We start from the raw sequence: 20,544 nt of genomic DNA, 5'->3' as shown, positions 1-20,544 counted from the left end.
GCGCTGTGCGACGCTTTTAGCGTAGATTAGTTAAACTCTAACTACGTAGTTACCTACTTCAGTAACTACGACTACACGTCTCGTACAGAACTTAGATCAAAGAACTATCCAGAATATTTAACAACAACGTCGTCATCAACCCATATTCGGCTCACTGCTGAGCTCGAGTCTCCTCTCAGAATGAGAAGGGTAAGGCCACTAATAGTCCACCACGCTGGCCTAATGCAGATTTGCAGACTTCACACACGCAGAGAATTAGGATAAATCTCTGGTATGCAGGTTTCTTCACGATGTTTTGAGACACGTGATATTTAATTTCTTAAAATGCACACAACTGAAATCCGAACCCACACCCTTCGGATTCGGAGGCAGAGGTCATATCCACTTGGCTACAGACCCTACTAGTCTTGCAGTGGACCGTATAAATGGCTTGATAATGATAATGATGATTCAATTAACTCTGGCATTTATTTTATTAGATGACAAAATGCATATTGATTTTATTAGATGACAAAATGCAATTGAAAACATCAACAATGCTCCTGACTGCATTGTTTCTTTTTTTCGGCCACGGTGAAATTCATGGTGAGATTAACCAATTAAAGTGCACAAGTAAGTAAAGCAAGATTTTTCTTGTAAAAAAATCGTATTTTTTTGTTGGCCTGGCCCGGGATTCCAACCCTGGACCTCATTGTCCTAGCTGAACCAGCTAACCACGGGACTAATGAGGGAATAATATAATTAATGAATATATGTATTGAATATTGAGCTTTTTGTCGGCTTTTTTCAGCAAACTCAGCCTTTCGAACCATACGGTTAATTAGTGCTTACTATCTAGTGGTAAATCTCTATACAAATACTTGACGTGACAGTTAGCAGTGACAGTGATTGTACCATTATTTTTATGGTAGAGGAAACAAATCGAGCAGGTCCCAGGACTTGTGAGACCTTTAGAATGCATAAACACTCACCTTCCCTGCCCGACTGTTCTCCATGCCCACTCTAAAAAAATTATGATCAATTATTACCTACTACACAAAACAGTATCAATAACATCAACACAAAACATGATTGCACAGAAACTAACGCAACTGGCAGCGTGACGGTGTCCACGCTGTCTAACAAACAACTGAGCTCAAGTCATCAAATACCCTCTTATTTACACCAACACTAACAGCTCCCTTCCACAAAAACATAAGTAATGAACGGGCAATGGAGAAACTTGTAACACTTACAGCCAGTTTCTTCATGTAAAGCTAAAGTAACAGTAAAAGTAATAAGTAGTAAAGAAGACTTTATTTTTCCGTGATTAAGACCGTCACTTTTACTTTATGACGTTACTTTGACTGTTACATATGATGAAGAAACTGGCCGTAAGTCAAACTTGACCTTTCAAAATTGCTCATAGAGTTAAACTACTACTTGAAATAAACGAATTTTATAACGAATAAGATAGAATTGTGAAAACACCTCATAGAAATTTAAGAAGTTTCGTTTTTCACACAAGGTTTACATCTTTTACGTATTTCATAAATCAATAGTCTCCGATATTCATGATACTTTCAGCTCAATTATAATAACGAGACACTATGACTTATTCATGATCTAGAAGGTGAAACAGTGATTTAAATAATTGTAGACCATTAGACATTGTATACTAAATGAGCCAATAACAAGTAAGTATTCACTTATAATTTCTTAAAATAGTACATCAAAATCCTTTTAACCGACTTGTTTTAACTTTTTAACCGAAAAGGAGGAGGTTCTCAGTTATTCTACGCGTATGTTTTTTTTTGTAATGTATACCTCCTAACCTCAACTTCGTCATTTAATAACCAATTTTGAAAATATTTTTTTTTTTATGAAAGAGTTAGTTAGTTAGTCAGTTATGTAGTTAGTTAGTTAGTTAGTTAATAACTTAGTTAGTAACTTAGTTAGTTTATTAGTTACTTTGTTGGTTAGCTATTTAGTTAGTTAGTTAGTTAAATAGTTAGTTAGTTAGTTAGTAAGTTAGTTAGTTTATTAGTTAGTCAGTTAGTTAGTTAGTAAGATTGTTACTTAGTTAGTTAGTTAGTTAGTACTAACTAACTAACAATTCGTTACTTGGTTGGTTAGTTAGTTAGATTTCAGATTGCTTGGGTTTCATTTTCATGAAAATCGGCCATGTGTGAAAATTAAAATTAAAATAACTAAAACACGTCTTTAATGTTGGTTCAATTTTTATTCTAAAAAGATTATTAATAATATGATTTGGCTGGATTGATTTCATTAAATTTATATTACAGTTCTAACTAGCTATAGGTAGGTATATTTGCCACACATTATTTGGTAATTCTTTTCCATAAACATCTAAGCATGTCTTCATCAGTGGGGCACACACCTGTAACAAATTAAAATAAAAAAATTAATTAAATTAAATTAAAAATTTACATTTAATTACTACAATTTACGTACTTTTCCATAAAATCCCATAGACCAGCATCCTACGTTAATGCCTAAATTCACATTTGTGGCACAATGGTTAACTACAATATCCGTGTTCACCTGTAACAATAGTAATTATCAAAAGTCAAATAAATAAATACACATCTATCTATCTATCAATCTATATATTTATCAATCTATCTATCTTCTATACTATAATAAAAGAGTAGAAATCGAGTGTCTGTACTTTGCCCAAATTTAACTTAAACCAAGTCAGGGCGATTAGAAATGAGCAATAGAATACGAAAACATTTTTTTTAATTTTCTTGTCTGTTCGCACTATTCTCTGGTTCTACTGAACGGATTTTGATGCGGTTTTCACATATAGATTAAGCAAAGTTCAGGGCTTTGGTTATCTTGAAAAAACCGAATTGCTCAAATTGATTCACAAGGTTATTTGGAGAAACGAGTTTTCCACTATAACTGTGTAATATCGATATTGAGGCATATATTCTATACTCAACTGACCAATTTGTTTGTTTATTTGGTTGAACACGCCAAGCTAATCTCCTTAAATAATCTCCTCTTAAAATACAACTCCTGAAGGGGTTAAAATTCAGGGGTTAAATTTTGTGAAAAAATACGATTAGTCATTTATCAACTTATATTTGTAAAATTGGTCTTCATACGCTTTGTCTAACATCAAAAGGAACTTCAAAAAATTCACCCCTAAAGGGTTAAAAAGGGTTGACCTTTTTTTATGAAAGTCCGTAATTTCTCAAATTTTGTTCACGGTAATATTAACTACCTATCAATATAATGTGAAATGCAATAGGAATAATATATTTAAGAAAAATCATCTAAAAACGGTAGGTTTAACATGAAAAAAGAACTTTTCTGTTTTATGGGGTTTAATAGAAAGCCCAGAAGGCAATACGGCCTTCTGCCGGGAGTTTGCTTGTTTTATGCGTTTGTTTGTTTCATAGCTCATCATACAAATATTTTACAGCGCTAAATATAAAAAGCGATAAATAAGATCATAAAATGCTACTTTCTGATCACTTTGAAGGCGGTGCCAAGCACTGTCTTGGCACCCCTTTTTTAACGTCCGTTAAAAAAAGCTCTCGTGCGAATGATGACTAAGAGATGTTCATATTGAAGTTAATACTAACTTATCACATAATAATCGAATTTCTTACGTTCACAGGTTTTCCCTCCTGCTCGAATCTCGTAGTATTCGGTCCCTGAACAGGCAGGATGCGCCATCTAGTGTTTGACACGGGATGTTTGCTGAGAACGAGTGGGAACATGCCGTTCAGCCCGGGTATAGGGTTCGGATCATATCTTACGTAAAGTGGCTACAATTAGACATAAATATTAATTGTAAAAAATATAAGTATCCTGAATTTCACCGTTAATCTAAATAAAAAATAGCTTTTTTTTGTCTCAAATAAACTGGATCGGTATAAACTATAAAGACAAGATACTCTTGATTTTTGCGTCTATTAAATGTAAATATTAGATCCAAGCTATCAACAGAATTATTATTTGTATTTCTGACTAACATAGAATAAAATATCCTTCCGAAACTATGATGTTTTAATCTTGTCGAAAGGGCCATCTAGTAGCTAATGTTCTTGTTATACGAGTACCTTTGGGTTCACATGAGGCCCGTACCTCCCTATCCGTATTCTATGTACAAGTACTCGGTACACAGAGGGCAGAGAAGAGATGACCCTCACGTCTGCTATTCAGTAGTTCTTCATTATCATGCTAGCCACCCACCATCCAATAAATCCACGTGCCTGCAGCGCTAACAGCAGGACATCCGATAAAAGTGATCGTAGGTTGTTTGTGGTCCTGATCTGCATGATGTCATGCACATCGCGACCCTTAGCGCTGCAGGAACGTGGACTTATTGAATGGTGAGCGGGTAGCATCAGTCTATACAAGGCCAGGGTCTAAGGGAATTTTTCATTTTGTACAATTTGTAGGTATAATGCTTACCCTTGTTAATATTTTATGAACGCCACAGATGATGTGATTACTGTTAATGTTAATTATTGTTTTCTTTTAGGTGCCGTTAAGTTATTTATACTAATATTAAAAAGTGGGAAAGATTGTGGTATTGTAGGGGATAATCGCTGCATCTACTGAACCGATTTTGAAAATTCTTTAACAATAAAAAGCCACGTTATTTATAATGTCATATTTTATGCCCATATTTTTGCAGAAGGAGAACTACGCGGTTAAAACCACGGGCAAGTGTTACATAAGATCAAACAAATTAATTAAATAAAGTTTCCTCATATTAGGTAAATCCTACCTTATTCTTTTCAATAGAAGAAGAAAGTGAGAGTAGAAATTCTTGGTTGTATTTCAGTGTTTCGCCCTCACGGTCGCAATAGTCAGCGCTTTTTATTACGAAAGTGTTTTTCTGAGCAGGCTCTAGCTCTGCAAGACCAACTATAGAGCAGCCGTCTTCTAAATCTTGCGAGTAGACGATCTCGTTTGATGATATACGACCGCCTAGAAGTAAACCTTTTTTATCCTCAGATGGTGGATCCGATGCTGTGAAAGATGAATAAAAATTGGATTCTATGAATGTTTGTTTTTAATACGTTTCTTATACTATAAATTATAATCTTAATATTTAAAAGCGAAGGGCCACTTGTCACAAAATCTCGCAAACCACTGGACCTACAAAGATGGAATTTAGCAGTGAGGTAGTTTATAGTTAGTGGACGTCACTAAGAATGGATTCTGCGATTAGGGACCGGATTAAGGAGGACTAAAGGTGGACGAAATCTTGGGCGTCCGTTAGTTATTGTATACGAAATTCGACTTCTCTAAATGTTTGTTTAGTTATTATGTTATTTCCATGTAAACCAAATAAGTAGATAGTATTTCTTATTTTATAACGATAATCCTGTAATATGCAATGATGTGCACTAAAACGTCAATGTATAGTATACCTTTTCTCCTCAGACCAATTACTTTCTGTTGGACTCGTATCGCACTCAGATTCACCAACAAAATTGCCGGTTTTTGATTGAGACGAGGTAGTCTCACACATCGAAAATATTAACACCAATAAATACATTGTGTCCTTACACTACGCACAACTATAAATTATTATTGTGTTATACACACACGTGTAATTTTAACACAATGAAACATCATTTCTACAGATACAGATTGTATGAACACATTTGATCATGATCATATATTTTAGACAGAGAGGTAACCTCTAGCGAGGCAACTCTTATAGAAGGCAATTCATCTAAGCTTCTCTCCTAAATTCGCATTATGATGGCTTCTAGCCAACGGGCTGCTAATGATACCTAATATAGGGCCTAGTAGCAGTTTGATACTGTGACGATCGCGTTAACGTAAACGCGAATTTCTAAGGAATTGAAACAGCGCCATCTAGTGGCCCTACTGCACAACTGTTTCAATTCCATATAAAATCGCGTTCACGTTAACGCGATAGTAACAGTATGAAAACATTGAAACTCCCACTAGGCACACTGAACCCTGTGCTAATTTAAATGCAAACCTGGCACGTAAGGTGCTAGCAGAGCAATCTTGGCACCGAAGCTGGTAGAACCTGACGAGGGAGTCAATACCGTTGGCTTGTTCAGATTGTCGCTCATCTTCCTAAATCTGGCCAACATCAAATCACCCTTTTTCATTTGTTCAAGGAACATATTTAATTTATACTGAAAAATAATTATAATGATGTCTATTATTAGGTAGGTACTTACTGCGTCCAGTTGTTATAAAAATCCCACCCCGGAGTTGGAAGTTAAGTGTCACACCCCGTGCCTCGGAGAGCACGTTAAGCCTTTGCGGTCCCGTTCATATTATCATAAACATCTGATAGTATTCAACGTTATACCGCCAACCCGCATAGAAGCGGCATGGTTGGTCTAAGCTTCATATCCCCTCTCCTATAAGGAGGACTGAGGCTGTAGTAGGCCATTAAAACAGACTTATAATGATGAATGATCATATTCATTTATTAGTCCTTTTGTGTTATTTAGGATAGAAGAGTAGGGTAGGGGAAGGAGTAGGGTAGTGTAGGGTATGGATACACAAAAGTCAAAGCGAAGTTTGACCGGGACCGCTAATCTATATCTATACAATCCCCGTATTCCTACGGGAACGAGAACCACGCGGGTGAAACCGCGCGGCTACAGCTAGTACTATTATAAACTTGCTTAACTTTATTAGGCAAAACAAAACGTTTCCAAGTTTAGTTTGTATTCTTATCTATTTGAGATTTTTATTCTGTTACTTATTAAGAAAAATATAATTATTAATAATGAAAAAAATAAAGCTCATTAATTTGTTATCATGTTTATTGTTTACTTACTTCTTCAAGTTTAGAAGCTTCGTACCAATTCCCGAGGCGCACGCGATTGCAGTAAACAATACCTTTGTCTTCCTCCAATTTCGACATCACAAGTTAACAGTAAAGCAGTACAATAATTAAATAGATAGCGTAGCTTAGCAAAATGAGCGATATCCGTGGAAACCCGCAATAAATGTGGAACCGGGTTAATATTTGTAAAATTAATTTGCGAATAAAATGGCTTGTATTAAAATTAATAGGTTGACAGCAGTCATAAAGTTTATATGAATGTCTTTTGTATGTCAAAATATTGACGTAAGTACCAGAATATAATATTACAAATTCCTAATAGTAGGGGAGCCCGAGATTCTAAATTTGCAGTTACTAAAGCGTCATGGGGTCGATTGCATTTGGTCTTAGACCATTAATGGTCTAAGCATTTGGTAGATTAAATAATAGGAAGAATAAATGGTTATTTACTTTTTTCGCTTAGGTACCTACTTGTACCGAATCGTTGAAATTAGCGGTGGAAAAAATTATTTTGACTTACTGAAATTGTCAGAAAATTTTAGCGATTTATTAAGAGACCATTTCCTTCGAAAAGTTCAACGGGCGGGGATCGAACCACCACCTCTCGGTAACAAGTCCGGCCCCTTTACCACTGAGCTATTAAGGCTTTTTAGTAGATACTAGATATTGTAGATACTTAAGTTAGAATGAGAGTCGAGACACTTAAGTTACAAAGTAACATTGTAACTTAAATGAGTGTTAGTCCTGAGTGACGGCGCGTAGCGGAATCCGCACGAAGTCAAGGCGCCGCTTACACTCGGGACAAATTAAAACTTGTCAAGTGTTTGTTTGGTACACCGCGGATTCTTAACTGTCACTCGGGACTCATTAAAGTCAGCCACACATGATCAAGCCTACAATCAAGTTTACAGCGCGCTTAGGTATTTGAAAGTGAAAATAAGCCTCGAAATATGGTTATGGTTATGGTTTTGATATTTTTTTTTCACTTTCACATCTCTAAGATGAAACTTAATGGTAAATTTGACCGTGTGTGTCTGGCGTTACAGAACAAATAAAAAAACATTTTTTAACACGAAAAAATTTATTAATACTAGAGGACGCTCGCGACTACGCCCGATTGAAAATCAGTTTTTCACAAATCCGGCGAGAACCATGGATTAAAAAAAAAATTAACACAAAAAAATTATTAATATAAACGCAAAGTTAACACAAGTCTTATATAAACTACTATGCCTTCTTCTTCACAGCAACGTCGCTGACTAAAGTGAATACGTTTCTCGCAGTGAATCTTTTATGAATATCGATATAATTACGACACGTGACTCCACATTCCTGCAAATATCAAATAACATTATCTAGATAAGTTTCTTCAAGTTCTGAACTAGGCCAATAGAATAAAGTGTCTTCAAGTTGAGAACTAGCCAAATAGACTAAAGGATTAACGATTTCCGAAAAAAGTTCATTTTCATAAAATCTACCTAGATTTGCTTGGATTTGTTGCATTTTTCAGGTTTTATGGCTAAAATAAAACTGTCATATTATATGCTTTTTCACATGCAATTTAGAAATCAAAAGCTCCTTTTTATCGTTTGCTTAGAGTACGAAACTCGGTAATACGCTATTGCATCTGTCGAAAACTAATGTTTATGAAGTTTCAAAATTAAAGATTTGTTTGTTAGATTTCAATCTTGACAACGACCTATCTACATTAAAGTAGACCTATACACTAAAATGAAAATTACTACTACTATTATTACTAGATAAAGTCCGAGAAAATATTTGACTCCAAAACCGAAACATCCTCAGGTGATTCTGACTGTACAATAACTTTGCATAATAAACCTCAGCAAAACCGTATAAATTCTACGTAGTATTACTGATATTTTAACCAAACTTTAGTTAAATTATAGATCAATGGAGTATAGCTCGTAATTAGTCGAGCACCTACTTCAGTTTCTCAAAAGTTTCAACAGTAAAGGTTAAGATAATCGGTGCCTACCAACCACTATAGCACAAACTTGGTGGCTTATAAATCTATACTGATATTATAAAGCTGAAGAGTTTGTTTGAACGCGCTAATATCAGGAACTACTGATCCGATTTGAAATATTCTTTCACTGTTAGATAGCCCATTTATCGAGGAAGGCTATAGGTTATATATAATCTCCGTATTCCTACGGGGATAGGAACCACGCGGCGTCAGCTAGTTTATTATAAGCTCTTTCTTCTGATAAAGTTAATACTTAAATTACTGGAAAACATATGATAAACAACTCACAGGCCCAAAGAATGTTTGCATCCAATTTTCATTCATAACGCATAAGCTTTTGTCAGCAACGCAGTTCTTTATGATCAGCCTCTTCCCTGTCTGATGGAAAATGGATCTATTTTTAAAACTGTAAAGCGACGTCTTGATGCTTTATTATGCTTTGATGCTGATTTAAAGCTGATGATGATTGTACCAGTCAATGACATTAGAAACATGCGATCTTTGAGTGTACGAGCTGCGCTAATCTAAGGCCAAAGGCCCAGGGGCCAATGGGAAAGGTGGAGGCAAAACCTCATTGCACGCATGCTAACAGACGAGGAGAAATGGAGGATGTACTCACAGATGCTGAGAGCTATCATGATTAGGAGAGAGAAATGAAAAATAGAAAGTCAGTACAAAGAAATACTCTACGGTTTCATACTGACTGACAGATACGAAAAAAAAATTACATTACAGAATTATATACTAGAGATAGGGCACTAGCGCATCAAAACTCTAATGATTCCTACACTACGCAGTATCATACCAGCCCCCCTAGCCAAGTGGCATGTCGATTCTCTCTACGATCTCTAACGACAGACGGAATGACAGATCTTGATCACGTGACGTGTAGGTAGCAAATGTCATTCCCATACATCTTTCTAGTTTTCGAAGCGTTAGCGATTGTAGAAAGAGTATCGACGTGCCACTTGGCTAGGGGGGCAGAACGTTAAATAGCTTGGCGGTGCGGTACGTCTTTTCCGGAAGGGGCGGTAATTAGCCACCCACCCACACCGTATCAATAACTCAGCAAAAAACTAAGCTTGCCTAATACTCAGTTTCCTTACAACTGAGCACAAAACTACGATCAAAGTCTGTCTTAGAAATTAGAAGTAAGCACGACAAAAATAAGAGAGTTTAGTTAATTCAATCAAACAGTCAGGTGGGTAAAAAAAAAACATTAAATGTCACGTGTCTCAAACGGTGAAGGAAAACATCGTGAGGAAACCTCCTACCAGAGAATTATCTGCGTGTGTGAAGTCTGCCAATCCGCATGGGGCCAGCGTGGTGGACTATTGGCCTAACTCCTCTCATTCTGAGAGGAGACTCGAGCTCAGCAGTGAGCCGAATATGGTTATCGTAGCTATTGTAGTTTGTTTACCTGTATAGGACTGCCCAAGCCCTCGAGGTGATCGCGAGGAAGTAATGGCATAGTGGTCCAACGACAGTTGGTGTCCTTGGTACTACTCAATCGTATCGGCATTCGGTCAGCCGGCTCGGGAACCCCAGATGGAGTGTATCTGACATACAAAGGCGCCGCCTAGAATAAATAACTTACACATTTTTTTTTTTTTGTAAAAAGAATATTTGCCATATCTTTTAAATATGACCAATATTTTCTTTCCCCTCCAAGTAGTCGGGAAAGACTGTATTGGGAGCGGGTACGACAATAGACCAACGGCGGGGATCAAACCACCACCACACGGTGATGAGTCCGACCGCTCTTACCTCTGAGTTATTGGGCAAACATTATGTTATGAAAGTAAGAAAAAATTGAAGCGTTTTGGTACTAAGTCGTGTAGAAACCAAAAGGGGTGTGGATTTTCATCCTCCTCCTAACAAGTCAGCGCGCTTCCATCTTAGTTTGTATCATCACTTACCAATCGTCAATCGTCATTCATCAACTCATCACATTCAGTCTAACAGCAGTAGGTAAGGTATTTTATATTTATTCAAATTATTTCATATATTTATCTATTCAGGTATTCTTACACCCAAAATATAGGTACAGGAATTTCCATATTATTAAAGTCAAAATAGACAGCGCAGTCAATATGATGTGTTAAGGAAAAATATCACCGGCATAAACTAGTCATTTATCTCGTAGACCCTTACCTGAGGATCTCCATAATTTTCAGCTTTCAACAGAAATTCATCTCCATAATTCAATTTCTGGCCATGGATTGTTTCATCATTGGCACTATAACATTTATATGTTTTTTAAGTAGGTTGATACTTGGTACATCATCTTTAGATACAATTCAAAGTATTCTAAAATTCAAACGCGAGTTATATATGTAATACTTCTTTTTCCTAAAATTCATCATCCTTAATCGGCTCACAGCTGAGCTCGAATCTCCTCTCAGGATGCCAGTAATCCACGCCGGCCCAATGCGGATTAGCAGACTTGCATATTCTAACATGCGTTGTTTTGCTATATCCGAGGAAAGGATTACATTATATGCAGTATCGATGAAAGCTGCCAGGATTGACTCTGACACTTTAAGGATTCACTCTGAATTTACTTACATGAAACTTTGCCAAACATACTTTCCTATCACTAATCACTGCCTACTGGAGAAAACTGAATGAAAATCCGTTCAGTTATATTAGAGTTCATCACGATCAGACGCGGCGAAGGTCTTGTTTTATAACATATGTTTAGATATTATAGACCTAATTATGCATTTGAGGTATACCTGAGTAAAACAAAGGAGTTCCTGCAACACGGCGTAACAATCGGCGACAGGGTCATAAGACAGCCGTCATTGATGTTCTCCATGTAGTCCACTTGTCGTTCGCTCACCAAGCTTGATAGAGCCAAGCCGTACTGTGGTTTGTCTCTAACACTTTTCCCTGCTAGAAAAATTTACAGCGCAAGTTAGTGCAAATACTAACGGACGCGACTTGGTCCGCCCTTAGACTTCCTTAAATACCCTGTCAGAAAAATCCGTACTTAACGGATGCACCTCTAACTTTACATTTCAAGATATTAAATATCACGTGTCTTAAACGGTGAAGGAAATACATCATGAGGAAATCTGCATCCTTGAGAATTTTCTTAATTATCTATGTGTGTGAAGTCTGCCAATCCGCATTGGGATAGAGCGGTGGACTACTTAATTACTTATTAGGCTAACCCGTCTCGTTCTGAGAGGAAACGAGTGATTAACAGTGAGCCGAATATGGGTTGTTATATGATGATATACCTGGCATATCTGAAGCCACGACTTGTACATTATAACCAAACATTAGGAAGGTTCCACTAATTGCAAGCGTTTTCTGAAAAAAAAACTTGAAAAATAAATCAGTTTTTGCTGTTACTTATACACGTCATCTACCTAATAGGACATAGGCACAAGGACACCTATTTCTCTCTAGTCTCTATCCCATTTAAACGGTAATCGGTAGTCGATGAGTGTTGTAAGGCTAAGATTGTAGGACCTATTGGTAAGGCTACACATATGCTAAAAGCCCAGTTTAAGTTGGTTGCCGTAGTATGCTACGGTTTACAAACGCCCCTAACGACAATACAGGGCACCCGAGGTAAGTCTTGGAGGTAGACATTCAGTTCGTGGTTGTGTATAAAAACGTACCAGCCACCAAACGGTGGAACACGATATTACCTCTACATATGGTGTGGTGACAGAGCTGTGTACCTACCTACATAGTTTTTAGTTATAGATATAGCAATGACATCAATCACAATATATAGAAATCACACATATCTACTGGAATAATTTCTCTGAAATACTCGTATAGCTTGTACTGCATTCCCAGGGTAGACAGTAGTGTAGGTAATCAAGTTGGTGCACTGTAGTTCGGACACACCCCTAACGGTTAACTGTTACGTCGTTGTGTACGAAAACGTAACCACAGAATATATACGTAACTGTGCATCCGACGCCAAATGGTAAGTAAGATGGAACGCTATAGGGGTTACTTTACATCTTCCCGTGTGATGACAGAGCCATTCACAAGGATTTTAACTAGGGACGGCAATAGACATACAGATTATGCATACCTACTGGAATATCTTCTTTGTATGGCTTGTAATGCGTCCTCAGTTTGGTCTTTTTGCAAGTATGAAGTGCCCTAAGTTATTGCATGTATCCATAAGGAGGTCCCCACATTAAAAATGAGTGGTTTCTATCTAGCTGCAGGTCTAATTAATCTTATATGTATAATATTTATAATTTTGAATTATTATTATACCTCCTTTAGCAAGTTGCTGAATAAATTCCTTGATCGCTGTAGTAACAGCTCGCGTCGATCACGTTTACGCAGAAAAAGCTTAAACTCATACTGTTAAAGAAAATAGAGTCGTGAATAAACACTGTTGAGCTGAAGTATCAAATAATTAGTCGGTGAAATAAAAGTTGAAGTAACAGTAGGGGGAGCTCTGCCCTGGAACTATTTATCCCACGGCTGGGTGTGATTGACGAGACAGGTGGGTGCACAGATATATCATATAAGAGGTAATATATTTATAAAGTGCCAATTCTTTGTATAAAAGCGTTAGCTTTTAGCGTTCTCTATTCTGTGGGTGGGTATAAGCGATATAATAATGTGGTTCCGGTCGACCTGGGCTGGGGCATTAAGTTTAAGCCTTCATCATTATCAGCCTATTTTTACGGCCAGGCCTCCCTCCTTATAGGAGATGATTATTAGACCCACCCATGTTGGTCCAATGGGTTGTAGAACCCCAACCAACGGGTTAATTAACGGGTGATAATGTTAAATTCATTAACGACCACTATGTTAATGATAATGATCGGGGCCGGGGGGTGATTTCACTATTTTCCCAAAGCCGGCCTGAGAATTTTTTATGAAAATTTATTTGCAGAAAGAAAGCTCAGTCTCTCATAAACACGAGCCAGGAGGCAGTATAAGCGTCTAAGTGTCTGTCATTTCACCAGCGACCATACCCTTCCGATTGAAAGATTGGAACAGCAGCATAGCGGTAGCACATCCGAGAGCTACTAGTAGCTCAGTAGCTCTATTGCAAGAGCTCACTCGTGGTTTTTAGTTAATCGAGGCAGTGTTCAAACTCTACCACGAATCTACATGTGAATCGATCGATGCTCGTATATTGTTCATTGCCAGTAATATCCTGTTTATAATAAAATTACTTTCGACCAATTCTCAAAATATGTCATTAAATTGGTAGGTAACCTCATTTTTTAATCTCTCCTCGCTCCAGTTTCCCACCAAAACAGAATTATTATAGGTCATCTGAAAAATTATAAAATGACTTGATTAAATTGAATGAAATTATAAACAAACAATTTTTTAAATCTGACAATGTATTTGACATAGGTACCTACTATATGTCAATAAGCCAAAGAGGTTCAGATTCCACTAAATTAATTTTCAAATAAAAACTTAAACCAACTTCAAAAACATAATTATAATAGGTATGGTGGTATGGTCTAAAATCTATTAGAAATAGGTATGTACTTACCCTAATATGTTAATTAATTATTAGTGATAAATTATAGAAAATATTCACATTGATTTCACATGGGTTTCCTAATAAAATTGCGCCCGGTGATGAACTTTAATAATAATACACAAAAACCTATCCAACGATATCCCACCCTGTGCGATAAAAAAAATATATCCATTTTACATCTAGGGAAGGTACGTTAAAAATAAATGTTATCGCCGTTTAGTGTTGGAAATAGTAATCTGTGACGGATATGACGTCGCTCGATCTCGTGTTAGCTTCAGTGTGCTCATGGCGTTCGAGCCGTCCACATCTCTTGTTGTGTAATTCTTAATCGGTTACTTAGGATAGACGGGGAGAGTGACTTGAGTGGAAAAGGGGAGTGTTTGTATACAGTCAAAGGTACCTTAAACCCTACACACATCGTTCACAAGTACGTGACTCCACTCAAGGTCATTCTCTGCCATTCTAGGATCTTATTTTGGTTACAGTTTGATTTGTTAATTAAGTTGTCCTGACAAGTGTTGTGAATCATAACCTTTGTTCGACAATAGTTTTCTTATATTTGTAATCACTTTTTGAGTCCTATAATATCAGAAGTGCGATAAAGAACTTGTGCCCACATAGTGAATAAAGATAATGACTTAATTTAAAACTACCCTAAATCAGGCCAATTGTTTTTAATTTATTTGTTAAATCTAGTATGAGAAAACATTTTTCATAAAAGAGGGTAACAAATTAATCGAGAAAAGTACACCGATGTTTTTTACATTACGGTATTGTTAAATTCAAATGTAAATAGTGTGTTAATCGTGATTTCAAGTTTTAAGTATTGACGGTATAACTTTAGTATTGACGGAATAGACAGAAATTGTATTTCACGGTGTTCTCGATGAAATTTTGCGTTTTAATATTACGACAAGACGCGAAATGGTGCCGTATAGATTTTGTGTTAATAATTGCAACTTAAACTGTTTGAAATTTGTGAATTTTGGTTACCGGATTAAGTAACTGCTATTTTTCGATAAAAATGAGTCATACACAACCTTACATACAATGGTGACTTGAACTATATATAACCCTAGATACACAAGGCCCATACACACTCATTCGATTAAAAATGAGTCATACACGACCTTCAATAGTGGTTTGTACACGCTCAAGTTGTCAGTGTAAACGCAACTGCACCAGACACGGACGCGATCCAGGGACGGATGCGCCACCAGGATGGCCGAATGTTATCGCCGTTTAGTGTTGGAAATAGTAGTCTGTGACGGATATGACGTCGCTCGATCTCGTGTTAGCTTCAGTGTGCTCATGGCGTTCGAGCCGTCCACATCTCTTGTTGTGTAATTCTTAATCGGTTACTTAGGATAGGCGGGGAGAGTGACTTGAGTGGAAAAGGGGAGTGTTTGTATACAGTCAAAGGTACCTTTAACCCTACATACATCGTTCACAAGTGCGTGACTCCACTCAAGGTTTTTTCCACTCTCCACATTCTCTGCGATTCTAGGGTCTTATTTTAGTTACAGTTTGATTTGTTAATTAAGTTGTCCTGACAAGTGTTGCAAATCATAACCTTTGTTCGACATTAGTTTTCTTATATTTGTAATCACCTTTTGAGTCCTATAATATAAATATTTTTTTATTTAATTTTAGGACTTCGTCGACATTTATACTGTTCATATTCATGGTAAATTACAGCTTTCTATTAGTAGGTAGTGGTCTCTGCGCTAAAACGCGGATAGACGTACAGAAGGACAGAAGGACACGGCGAAACTTTATGGGTCCCTTGTGGAACGGAACGGAACCCTAAAAATGAGGTTTGGACATCAAGTTAAGTATAAACGCATTTATTTCATATTTTCTAGAGGAAAATATCATGAGGAATCATGAGTCCAGTTGCCAGACTACTACTATTATGTACTACTAAATTCCTGTATAAAATTACATACATCCATCTAATATGTAGGTACCTACATAATATTATAGCAATTGTATTTTTAACAAGTTTATGTTTCTGCTAAATAATGCAATAATCAGACTAACTGATAAAATAATAACTGACGTCAGACGATCATGTTTATAGGTCAAAAGTTCATTACCCGTGCCTTAAGGGCCAACGCAAACATGAGAAAATCTGTTTGAGTTAAATCATACGTGTATCATTAAATCCAGGAGCTTTCGAGTTTAAAATTACCAATGTTAGTAAAATTACATACATACTTACCATAAAAATACCCTGCATATACATACCTATATAAATATTTTACTTACTTTGAATTATAATGAGCGTACGCAAAATTTTAATATAACGATAAGTAGGTACCTAATTACTGCGCCTTCAATATGTCATGTTTTTAGCTGTGTGCTATGAAATACGAGTATACTAATTAAGCGTGTTAAACAAAATATGACCTATTATGTATTAAACATGAGCAACACTCCACTTATGTACCTACTCAGCCAACATAATTATGATTTAGGCGCCCGTATTATAGCTTTGCAATATGTAATTTTCTCAGTTGTAAAGTACAATATGGTACTTCATAAAATTACGATCTAGCATACATAAGTGACTAATTAGTAATTTATCTTTAACCTTAACGTATAATATATTATTATTATACTATGATATGTCCAATAACTTAATCTTAGTCTTTCACTGACTATTACGTCTATAAGTCACTTTGCTCACGTGATCTTCCATGTAGCACATGGAACATGCTACATGGAAATATGTATATAAATATGTAATTAGGTAAACTTTATTATGCTAGGCAGCAAGTTATTTTTGCGAGCTAAATGCCTTTGTAAGCGAAGGGTTCTAAGATTGGACCTCGAGCAACATGAGGATTTAAAAAAAAATCCCGAGCGTTGCGAGGTATTTAAGGACAAGAGAGGTACAAGAAATTGAACCGATTTGGTATAATTGGCCGATCAAAAGTAACTTATCCGAGCAAATGAGATGAAATAGGGGTCACCTACAACTGCTTGATCATAATTTTTACCTTCAAAATGTTTCAGATATCAACGCGAACGGACAAAAGAAAATACAAGTGCGAGTCGGACTCGCCTACTGAAGAATCCTATCCGTAAAAAATACCTATTCTTCGCCATAAAACTTTACCTCCTTATGTTACCTACCTATCTACCTGCCAAGGAAACATTTCCACACTCTACATGCACACGCACAGCTATCTCAATTAAATGTTAGGAACAACGTTCCTTGAATATGGACTCTTGTTCTTGCTAAACCTATTTAATTTAAGCCATGTTCTCGCACAGAATACAAAATAATACCTACAAGTTTCTAGATGGAAGGAATTTTTATTCTCTTGATTGTTGAAATATATACAGAACTACATACTTACATAGTATGTTTTTTTTGGCTTGGCCGCATCCTGTTGTTCACGTTAACTTAGAAGTTTGATTTTTGACAAACGGAGAACAATGTGATCCTTTACATAATATGGGTTACGTTCCTTTTTTCTTCTGAGATACGGAACCCTTTAAAGGTTGTTCAAAGCGGGTGCGGATCGCGACACGCGATCCGATTCATGTTTTGATTTGAGTTTTGACCCTGTTCGCTTGTGTCCAGACTCCCAGAATAGATAACATGGTTGTTCGTTATTCCTCTCGGTCGATTGTCGAATAGGTCGAGTGTTGACCCGACTCGACTATCGCGTCGCGACGTGTGAACGTGGCGTGGCACGTAGTGTCAAAACTCAAACTCTTAACTCTGCGTCTGCGTTGAGTTAATCTATACTTTATAATGTAAATTAATATAAATCAAAATAATTGTGAAATATGAAGGATTAATCTATAATCTGTGATTTTAATAAAGGTACCTTACCTACTGGTATTGTTAAGTTACACAAATTAAAGTGTGAATATTAATTAACTATTCTTAATAGGTAGCATAGCAGGCGACAGCTACTTGAACTCATCTCTTTGTACTGAAGGATGTAAAGGAACGCCGAACGTTATTTTTGAGTTCATGGAGAGTGAGAGAGTTGCATTGCACTTTTTCCATACTATCATTTGTGAAGCAACTCAAGCAACCATTCAAAAATAATATAAGTAAGTTACTTGCTTACTTGCTTATACTTACTAAAACAAAAATGTGTTCAATAACTATGAAAATTGCAATATTTTTATGTATGATAGTTTTATGCAGAAGTCATAAGATTACATCACTGGACAAAGTGTTTAAGGAAGGTGTAGATGCATATTCCAAAGAGAGATGGTCAGAATGTATTGTACAATTTGAAGAAGCTTTACATTTATATACAGTTCACAAAGCTGTGATTGTTAACTGTAGGTTGCAATGCAGATCTGAACTTCCAAAGAGTGAAATTGAAAACATAGAAGATTTAAAAATTTTCGAATATTTCATTAACGCTAGACAATGTATTACCCAATGCCAGCAAAAAGGATTTGATGATGTTCATATGTACAATAATGTATCTAATACAGTGTTAGAGTACATGCAGGCAAGAAAGCCTTATTCATATCTACACATTTGTTACTTTCAAATGAATAATTTACCGAAGGCTGCATCAGCTACTTATACATATCTAATAGGACATCCATATGATGTCGATATGAAGAAAAATTATGACTATTATATTGAACAGCCTGAAGTAGATGTAAAAGAAGTTATTGATCTTGAACGTGATGATTACCAAGTTCTTTACAAACTTGGGGTACAAGCATACAAACAAAAAAAATGGGGTGAAACAGTACACAACATGGAGGAGGCTATAGTTCATTATCTCTCATGGGAAAGCTCTTGTCGTGCTGAGTGTGACCGTCAGCCTGAACAAGAATGGTCTCCAGAATTTACAATAACTGTCTCGAATAATATTGCCTCAGTTTTAACATGCAGACAAAAGTGCCAGGAAGAGTTAAAACCACTGTATGACTCTGGCATAGAAATATTGGCTGATATATTGAATTACATACAGATATCTTATTATCATCTAGACAGAATTGACAATGCTGCAAAAGCTGTTGCCACATATTTGGCATTGTATCCAAATGATGAAGACATGCTTGAGAACAAAAATATTTATCAAACTCTCACAGATGAGAAAAAGTTTGTAGAAATACCAGACATAATATTCTACTATAAAAGAGATAAGAATGAGAAACAACTTCTTGATATTTTTCATAGAGAAGATAATAGTGACCCTAATGCCAATACAATTTAGGCATATGTATAATATGCTTTTGATAATGTAATGTTTTTTCATAGATCTCTAGTATTAAGTTAAAGTTACTTATAATACCTAATAAGTATATATTTTTTATTTTTTAATAAATTAAATCCTTTTACCAGTGCCATACTACTACAATTAAAAGATAATCCTATACTTAATTTACATATTTTTTTATTTTCTTTTTGCATAAACCTACCTTAATTTTAACATAATCCATGGTTTTAACCTTCTAAAAAAAAGAGTCAATTGGTAATTTTAAATAGCTTTTACCTCCGAATCCGATGTTGACAACACATCTACTAGTACTACCTACTACTACTACTACTATAATTTACAATTTAGTCGAGTACGAACAATTTTTGGAATTGCCGCCCAAAAATCGTTCGTACTTGTAAATAAAGTAATACTAAAGTAGTTCAAACTAGGCTCTTTAAAAAACTCACATTTTTATGTAGGTATGACATTTCTACCCACAGAATCACAGATTATTAGATAATTATTACATATTTTCTACCTGTCGTAAAAGACTCAGCAATGACACGGATTTAGATTTTATAATTTTGTTAATTTTATCATATTTTAAACATTGTACCTGTGGATGTTCAAATATATATGTCTAAATAATAGGCTTAAAATGGCTAGAAGACAGATGCTATTTTATTTATAAAGGTTTTTATAAAAAAAGAGCTAATGTAGCTAGAACTCGGAGCGATAAAACCAGTTAATAAAAAAAAATTATAATGTTGCAAGCATTGTCAAAATCTATGGTTGCAAACATTTGCGAAGGTTGCAAGCCGTTACAAGTGTTGTCTGTTGGCTACTGAAAAATTAAAATCAATTTTTTATTAAAGCATTACCTATGTACAAATATGATTACATAGTATTTCATTTAAAATAATATTATTTTTGTTTAATACAGTACATATCTGTATTAAATTTAATTTAATACAAATATGTATTAATGTTTAATACAGATTTTAAATAATATTATTTTTTATTTATTCAGTTTAGTTCCGATTTAGGCTACGCG

At 35.7% G+C, this 20,544-nt stretch overlaps 3 protein-coding genes across 3 annotated transcripts; 1 reads left to right on the top strand and 2 right to left on the bottom strand.

Annotated features, from left to right (window-relative positions):
- Positions 1 to 2,287: 2,287 nt before the first annotated feature.
- Positions 2,288 to 7,010, bottom strand: LOC112053473 (uncharacterized). The gene is made up of 6 exons (XM_024092885.2): positions 6,803 to 7,010; positions 5,984 to 6,146; positions 4,751 to 4,995; positions 3,624 to 3,782; positions 2,455 to 2,544; positions 2,288 to 2,380 (listed from the first exon to the last, which is right to left on the bottom strand). The coding sequence occupies exons 1-6, from the start codon at positions 6,887 to 6,889 to the stop codon at positions 2,288 to 2,290; spliced, it is 837 nt and encodes a 278-aa protein (XP_023948653.1). The 5' UTR covers positions 6,890 to 7,010.
- An 877-nt stretch (positions 7,011 to 7,887) lies between these two features.
- LOC112053465 (cilia- and flagella-associated protein 161) lies at positions 7,888 to 16,999 on the bottom strand. The gene is made up of 8 exons (XM_052881780.1): positions 16,988 to 16,999; positions 13,056 to 13,145; positions 12,050 to 12,122; positions 11,540 to 11,699; positions 10,956 to 11,040; positions 10,222 to 10,380; positions 9,090 to 9,179; positions 7,888 to 8,143 (listed from the first exon to the last, which is right to left on the bottom strand). Exons 1-8 carry the CDS (start codon positions 16,997 to 16,999, stop codon positions 8,039 to 8,041), a joined length of 774 nt encoding a protein of 257 aa, XP_052737740.1. The 3' UTR covers positions 7,888 to 8,038.
- Positions 17,000 to 17,673: 674 nt separating this feature from the next.
- On the top strand, positions 17,674 to 19,676 carry LOC112053464 (cartilage-associated protein). Its single transcript, XM_052891182.1, has 2 exons — positions 17,674 to 18,136; positions 18,207 to 19,676. The coding sequence occupies exon 2, from the start codon at positions 18,414 to 18,416 to the stop codon at positions 19,503 to 19,505; it is 1,092 nt and encodes a 363-aa protein (XP_052747142.1). The 5' UTR covers positions 17,674 to 18,136; positions 18,207 to 18,413; the 3' UTR covers positions 19,506 to 19,676.
- Positions 19,677 to 20,544: the final 868 nt, after the last annotated feature.

Source organism: Bicyclus anynana, chromosome 1 (genome assembly GCF_947172395.1).
Source record: "Bicyclus anynana chromosome 1, ilBicAnyn1.1, whole genome shotgun sequence".
Taxonomy (NCBI): domain Eukaryota; kingdom Metazoa; phylum Arthropoda; class Insecta; order Lepidoptera; family Nymphalidae; genus Bicyclus; species Bicyclus anynana.
This window is presented reverse-complemented; position numbering and strand designations above follow the sequence as displayed.